Here is an 8,208-nt window from a genome sequence, read left to right as displayed (position 1 = left end):
CTGTAGCCTTGTAGCTTAACCAGTCATGACATAGGCCCAATGAGTCAATGCTAATCCATCTTTCAGCAATTTAGCGATTTAAAGCATTGATTCCCTGCATATAAAGCATGGCATGTTTGTATTGAAGACCGTGCTCAGCTGGGAAAGAGACCTTGGTCTCAGTTAAAATTCCTGTATAAATTAAGTTGTGTATGTGTGGGTTTTTGTGTGTGTTTATATTCATTCTAAAGAGGAAGAACTATGCAGGGATTCCATATCTTTATCCACAGTGACATCACAATGGCGTAAGGTCATAAAATAGGAAGAGCAGGTACACCTGTATGACTCAGACCTATCCAGACTGAACCATACAGGTAGAGGGACGGAATATAACAACTTCAAGATACAACCACTAAGAAGAGCTCACATCAGGTTTGAATATATATTGTATTTCATATTTTATTTCTTTCAACTCTGCATGTGTGCCTGTTGAAAGAGAATACAAAACAGTTCGTGAATCAGTGTTTTTTTCAGTTCAGTTTGTTTGTTTAGTTGCTCTCCATCCACTCTGTTGGATTGGATTATAGTTGCTCTCCATTCACTCTGTTGGATTAGATAATAGTTGCTGTCCATCCACTCTGTTGGATTGGATTATAGTTGCTCTCCATCCACTCTGTTGGACTGGATTATAGTTGCTCTCCATCCACTCTGTTGGATTGGATTATAGTTGCTCTCCATTCACTCTGTTGGATTAGATAATAGTTGCTGTCCATCCACTCTGTTGGATTGGAATTATAGTTGCTGTCCATCCACTCTTTTGGATTGGATTATAGTTGCTCTCCATTCACTCTGTTGGATTGGATTATAGTTGCTCTCCATCCACTCTGTTGGATTGGATTATAGTTGCTCTCCATCCACTCTGTTGGATTGGATTATAGTTGCTCTCCATTCACTCTGTTGGATTGGATTATAGTTGCTCTCCATCCACTCTGTTGGATTGGATTATAGTTGCTCTCCATCCACTCTGTTGGATTGGATTATAGTTGCTCTCCATCCACTCTGTTGGATTGGATTATAGTTGCTCTCCATCCACTCTGTTTTTCATTCAATTTAAGTAGACTTTTAGTACGCTACTCAGCAAGTGTTGGCATTCTAGGCATTCTTATACTCCCTGGTGTTTCTATTGATGACCTGTTTAATTGTCAGTTTGACTCCATAGTGAGCCCGAGAGACATTATATCTGTGACACTGTAAATCACTTCTGATATAGTTTCTACAACGCCAGTAGCCGGGGCCACAGAGATGTATCTGTATAATCTCTTTAATGTTGAGGGTCGCCGGACATAGAGTCATGACAGATAGTCATCCACTATATAGCAGAACCTGGTTCTGCCTAACACACTTAATGCCCAAGGACTGTTGGCTGTATGCTCAGACCTAATTAACTGTTCCAGTCAAGACTCATCGGAGGACTATGAAAAGGTTGCCACCTGGTCTTCCATCTGTATGCATACTGTTTTTCTCTATTAAAAGTTTTGACCATAGTGGTTGTTTGCTCGTTTTCCTCATCTATCATTTCCTCGTACCCTACTTACTTTGAAAAAAAACATAGTGACAGTTGCCTACATATCAGCTGAGAACCATTCCCCCCCCCAAGATAAAGAAATAAAACAGGTGTAACCAGACATGCTTTTTCATCATTCTAAATAGATGCCTCAGCAGCATTTAACAGAATGAGAACAAGGATGGCAGCTAATTTCTATATTCCCTTGGTAGCGTTGGCATAGGACTCAAATTTTTGCTTTAATACCCGTAGTTGGGCTGTTGAGGATGATTTATTAGCAGGTGCAGGCCAGAGTGGGCAATCAAACAGCTCACCTGGGCATCACTGACATGAACAATGTTCATGAAAAAATGTATGCGATTACACATGTAAAATGCTCTTTTTGAAAATGTACCGTACAATATAACATAGGTGCATATTGTACATGAGTTTGCACCACTTGTTTGTATTTACAGTCAGGTAACGTAAAGTTGAATACACCTCAGAAGCAACAACCTCCAGTGCACAGGGATGGACCGAACTGTGTTCCTCCTCCTGCTCTTCACAGGTTAGTGTGGTGGCCAAGACGCCCGAAAAGCTTTTATTTTCTTGCATACATGCGCGCTTCTTCCATGGCAATGAGAATGCATGAGAAAGTGATGGTCCGTGAAGGACAACGGGGACATTGGCAGCACATCCCACTAGAATAGTAATAGTAGTAAGTAAATGTGTCTTGTATTCACCGAGCAATGCTGGAGAATTAGCTGACAGGGTTCTCTGTGTGGATGGGTTGGGATTTGTGAAATGTGTAGTCAGTGTTAATATGTTTAACTAAAGGAATGTGAGGAAATAGATCAGGATAGTATTGCTTGTAAAAAATATTTATAATTGTCTCTTGCCTGAACAACAGTTGAATGTATTTTGTTTTATATATTTTATGTTTTCAAAAATAAGAGTTCGGTGAAAGGTGGAGCTAATATTATAATATTACCTAGAATGGAAAAAAAATAAATATATATAGGAATAAGGAATAAGGTTAGGAAAGGATAGGAAAACTAAGGTGTGTATTAACAGTTCCTGTGTAGCTCAGTTGGTAGGGCCTGGCACTTAGAAAGCCAGGGTTGGGGTTTTGAGTGGTGGGGGGGTGGCGTGGGGGGTGGTTGGAAATGTATGCACTGTGTACCTCAGGTCCCTCTGGATAAGATGGTCTGCTAAATGATGTAAGGGCAACTTGTTACAGTGTTGGTTTGTTCTCCACAGGGCTGTCTGTTCTCCCCCCATGCCTCTCCGTCCAGTATCACTTTATAGCTGAACCAGGGACCTTGACTGACGCTCAGAGTAACTGCACACAGAACTACACTGGCCTGGGAACTGCAGAGAACATGAGAGAAATTGACATGTTTAATATCGTTACTGCACACTGGAAGGAAACAACCTGGTTAGAGCCAGGAAACGGCACCTGGAGGTGGTCGCTTGACGGAACAGAGTTAAAAGGGGAGGGGTTTTGGGAGCATAAACAACCAGATTTTCAAGATAACAATGAGTTTTGCGTGTTTGTTGAAGCTGAGAAGTGGCATGATGAACAATGTGACAAGATACATTCTTTTGTATGCTATGATGGTGAGCACCCCAGTCAGTAAGACTTTTATTTTGTATGCTATGATGGTGAACACACCAGTCAGTAAGACTTTTATATTGTCTGCTATGGTGGTGAGCACCCTGTTAGATTCTGTCCAGTTTTGATCCATGAACAAAATAAATGCAACCAGAAGTCAGGGGAGAGACTTTTTTATTCAGCCTGAGGCTACGATGATAACCTTGCATAGTTCTTTCATTTCTCTCTCCAATAATTACAGTTAAAACAGTCTTTTATGCCAGGACACATAGGAGGTGGCCAGTGGTCATAACCAACCATTACACAGTCCAATATCCTCCAATAAGAAAGGTTTGTCCTACAACAGACCCTTGTATGGTATGTTCCAACCTATGGTCAATGGGCCTATCCATAGAGCCTATGTCAGTCACATGGGCAACTCCTAGCAGGAGGTATGGACAGAATGTATGGACAGGATGTGTGGGGCCCATCAGTAACAGGCAACACGTCCAATCTATGGTCCTTTGTTCAGGGTTAGTCAGCACATCTGTGTTGTGTTAGGTTTCTCATGCTCATTTCCTATCAACCGTAGTCAGTAAGACTTTTATATTGTATGCTATGATGGTGAGCACCCCAGTCAGTAAGACTTTTATATTGTCTGCTATGATGGTGAGCACCCCAGTCAGTAAGACTTTTATATTGTCTGCTATGATGGTGAGCACCCCAGTCAGTAAGACTTTTATATTGTCTGCTATGATGGTGAGCACCCCAGTCAGTAAGACTTTTATATTGTATGCTATGATGGTGAGCACCCCAGTCAGTAAGACTTTTATATTGTCTGCTATGATGGTGAGCACCCCAGTCAGTGTTAATTTGGAAAGGGCCTTTAAATTCACATCTTATACCTTTTTCTGTTTTCAATAGAACACAATCACCCCAATGAGTACATCCACATTGTCAACTTACAAAAGAAGTGGGCTGAATCACAGCAGTACTGTAGACAAAACCACACAGACCTGGCCATTGTGAGGAACTCAGCAGAGTGGGAGAAAGTGAAGAACATCTCTCTCTCATCTAATAATAACAGTGTGTGGATTGGCCTGCGTAAACTTCCTTGTGTCTGGGGTTGGTCCAACAACACTGGCAGCTGCTCAATGGACAATGTGAATAGGGGACCTGCAAATGAAAATAAGTGTCCTGAAAAACGTCCTTTTATCTGCTATGATGGTGAGCCACTCACACAAACTAACAGTACATTAACATACATAAAACATTCATGATAAAACACATCCATCACAAAACTGTTCTCTAAATTCACAATCCATGATTTTGTTTTAGTAATCAGCATGACTCTCCGTGTCCCCCTCTGTCTCCAGATGAGCTGGTCCTGGTCAATGAGAACAAGACGTGGTCAGAAGCCTTGTGGTCCTGTAGAGACAAGGGGATGGAGCTGGTGTCTGTCCTAAACCAGAACATCCAGAACTGGGTCCAACAGAGAGCAGACAATGCCTCCAGTCCCTTCGTCTGGCTGGGCCTGAGATACAGCTGCACATTGAACTTCTGGTTCTGGGTCAGTGGAAATTATTCCTGCTACCAGAACTGGGCTGATGGGCAGGGCCACAACACCGAGCAATGTGAGATCACAGGTGCCATAAAGACAGATGGGGGACACTGGTCCAGCCTGCCTGAGACTGACAGACACAACTTCATCTGCAGCAAGAGTCATGGTGAGATTGGATTGTTGTTGTTCGTTTCATCTAGAAATGTATTTTATAATGTTTTATATCTTGATCTTCTTCCACTTCACCTTTCTCTTATGTCTCTCAAATTGCCTCTTTCATTTACATTATTTTCTTCTCACCTATGTTACACGATGGAAAATGCAACTGCAAATGCACATTTTTTACCAATGTTGGTTGAGCCGGCAGTGTGAAGTAGGGATAAGACACAAATGACCACTCCCCACTCCAGCAAACTTTCATATAATTCCATTTATTTTACATACTTCATTTCACTAACTTCCGTTTTCATGTATATACAATTTTGAAAATGCCTATTTGTCTCTGAGACAAACAGGCGTTTTTTTATGCCAAGACAAAGTTAATGGTGCAGCTAGCTAACTATAATAATAATAATAATAATACGTTTTATTTGTATTGCACTTTACACATGAAGGACACATCTCAAAGTGCTACAGGTGCACAGATAAAAACACTAAAACATAAGAACAGTCAAAAACAGTATAAAAACAAAATTATATTAAGAAAATGCAATAGAAAATAAGTAGGTCTTTAGTTTATTTTTAAAAACCTCTAAAAACTGTGGTGACCTCAGGTGGTTGGGGATGGAATTCCACAGTCGAGGCGCAGCCGCCTGGAAGGCCCCATCTCCCATAGTGTGGAGTTTGGACTTGGGGGACCTGGAGTGTGTGGCTGTCAGAGGAACGGAGATGTCGGGTTGGATTATGCCTTTTGATAAGTTCTTTGAGGTATGATGGTGCACAGCCGTAGACACACTGATAGGTAAGGAGACAGATCTTATACTCAATCCTGAGCCTAACAGGAAGCCAGTGGAGTTTATAGAGGATGGGTGTGATGTGCTCAGTTTTCCGCACCCTCATCAGGACCCTGGCAGCGCAATTCTAGATGTACTGCAGTCTCTGAAGGCTCCTGCCAGGGATCCCGATGAGGAGTGCGTTGCAGTAGTCAAGTCTGGAGGAGACAAGGGCATGGACCAACTTCTCTGCATCAGAAAGAGAGAGAAAGGGGCGAAGTTTGGAGATGTTCCGGAGGTGAAAGAATGCACTCTTACAGATAAATTGGATGTGGGTGTTAAATGATAGGTGGGGGTCGAATTGAACCCCCAAGTTTGTTATAGAGGATGTAAGAGGAATATCATGGCCAGAAAATGAGTAAACGGTCAGGGGGGAGGATCGAAGTTGGTGTGGGGTCCCAATGAGGATACCTTCAGTTTTGGAGCTGTTTAACTGAAGGAAGTTATCAGTCATCCATGCCCTCATCTCCTCCAGGCAAGCAGTTAGAGTGGGAAATGATGATGCAGAGGGTGTGGGGTCCAACCTGACATAGAGCTGAGTATCATCAGCATAGCAGTGGAAGGCAACTCCATCCTTGCTGATGATGTGGCCCAGGGGGAGCATATAGATGGAGAAAAGGGAAGGGCCGAGGACCGAACCCTGAGGCACTCCACATGTAACTGTGTAGGGCCTCGACTTGGCTCCACCCAGAATCACATACGCAACTCTATCAGTCAGGTAGGACCGAAACCACTGAAGTGCTGTGTGCTATGAAACATTAGAAGATAAAGCTAACTAACTAGCTTAATAGTTGATCTCTTGAAAAGTTGGCTAACGTTGTAGTTCCCTTCATAAGAAACTGCAATTTACATTTCAACCTAATGGGGGTCTTATAGATCAAACTTTGCCATCTGGTTCTGCTGGGGCATAGGTTTGATTACAAATGTGAGGAGGACAAAGACTGGCATAGCGTGGACTATACTTATGTCCTGCATTTTAGCAGGATCAGATTGTGACTGTGAGAATGTCCTTGTCATAGGATCAGACAACCAGGGAGAAAAGGTCAACCGTGGAACTGAGGTGAAATGTTGTCTTTAAAGGTGGATAAGAAATAAAGTAAGTTATGTTATGTGTAGCCCATGTGTTGAATGTTTTTTTTTAGCAGAACCAGAAGTATGTTGAGTCAACCAGTGTAGTCATGCAAGAGAGTGGTGGAGGTTGGGAGGTGAGGTTGTGAAATTCTACTGGCAAATAGTACAGTAATAGTACTGGCAAAATATACATGTAGATCACTATTAGTAACACATTGAAATACAGAGGTCTGTAGTAGCTCTTCACTAAGAGCACACATCATAGAGAATATGTTAACTAAGTAATATTAAATGAAATGGCTGAAGGCTGTATTTTGCGTGTTTGTTGTAGCAGAATCAATGAGATGTTGTGTCCATCAGTACACCTACAGCATAAGGCCAAATGTATGTGGACACCTGACTATCTCACCTAGCCTGAACAAAATTATACACTCAACACTTTAGTTTTTGCCCCTATTTATCATAAGCTGAACTCAAAGATTTAAGACTTTCTCTATGTACACAAAAGGCCTATTTCTCTCAAATATTGTTCACAAATCTGTCTAAATCTGTGTTAGTAAGCACTTCTCCTTTGCCGAGATAATCCATCCACCTCACAGGTGTGGCATATCAACATGCTGATTAGACAGCATGCCTTAGGCGGGCCACAATAAAAGACTTGATGTTGATGGACAGTTGTTGGGAATAATTGAAAAAGCTCCTCCAATGCAGGTACTGATTCCCAAAATATAAACAATTTAGCCCCGCTAATTTGCCATGCTAGTTGATCTGTCAAGAATCTCTTAACAGCCAGTTATGTTGTTCTCTGTCACTATTTCTCACTCTATATCTCTTATTTAATCTTTTCTCCAGCTCCCTTTCTCACAATTCACTCTCTCACCATCTATTATGACATTCCATTTTAATTTGTCTGGTTTTCTTTTTTTTCTAATCCAGATTACTAGGACCAGACCTATTCTCTGAACCAGCTCCACACTAGAGCTCAACACCTTGTTCCAGATCCTGTTCTGATTTATGTTACATAAGGTGATTTATCAATCTTTTAAAACATTGTCTTTTAGAGATCAAATTACCTTAAAGGGTATGGACAGCAAAATCTGCTCTTTTACTGTATTTAGTCAACATTTGATCTATGGCAGGAGTAATTAATATCACAAAATTATGAAAAATCTATATTGTGGCTGTCTGCGGAGGCTTATCTGAAATTCCATCACGTAACTGAATCTGGAAGACCTGATGTCAAGTTTAATATATCCAATTATATGCTTTTTATATTTTCAAATGTATTCCCAAATTTGAATTTGTTCAGCTAAGTATTGATAGTTAACTGCCACCGTGAAGATCAAGTCACCACTTTTAGAGCCCAGTTTGCTGGCAAGTGCTTTCAGAAAGTGATGCAAAAACAATGGGGTACGGAAAGTTTCTTGTGCTGATGTGCTTGAGTTGCCATTGACACCATTTATTGGTA

General features: G+C 41.3%; 1 protein-coding gene across 2 annotated transcripts; it reads left to right on the top strand.

The window, feature by feature from the left end:
• Window positions 1-332: 332 nt before the first annotated feature.
• LOC105011166 lies at window positions 333-7,780 on the top strand. Of its 2 annotated transcripts, XM_020048043.2 has the most exons (6): window positions 333-411; window positions 1,999-2,090; window positions 2,783-3,142; window positions 4,041-4,343; window positions 4,493-4,843; window positions 7,677-7,780. In XM_020048043.2, the coding sequence occupies exons 2-6, from the start codon at window positions 2,054-2,056 to the stop codon at window positions 7,682-7,684; spliced, it is 1,059 nt and encodes a 352-aa protein (XP_019903602.2). In that variant the 5' UTR covers window positions 333-411; window positions 1,999-2,053; the 3' UTR covers window positions 7,685-7,780. The 2 variants fall into 2 exon arrangements, with proteins under 2 accessions (XP_019903602.2, XP_034148986.1); XM_034293095.1 differs by lacking the exon at window positions 333-411 and having other exon boundaries at window positions 1,913-2,090.
• The last annotated feature ends 428 nt before the right edge of the window (window positions 7,781-8,208 follow it).

The sequence above is a fragment of the Esox lucius genome, chromosome 7 (assembly GCF_011004845.1).
Source record: "Esox lucius isolate fEsoLuc1 chromosome 7, fEsoLuc1.pri, whole genome shotgun sequence".
NCBI lineage: Eukaryota > Metazoa > Chordata > Actinopteri > Esociformes > Esocidae > Esox > Esox lucius.
This window is presented reverse-complemented; position numbering and strand designations above follow the sequence as displayed.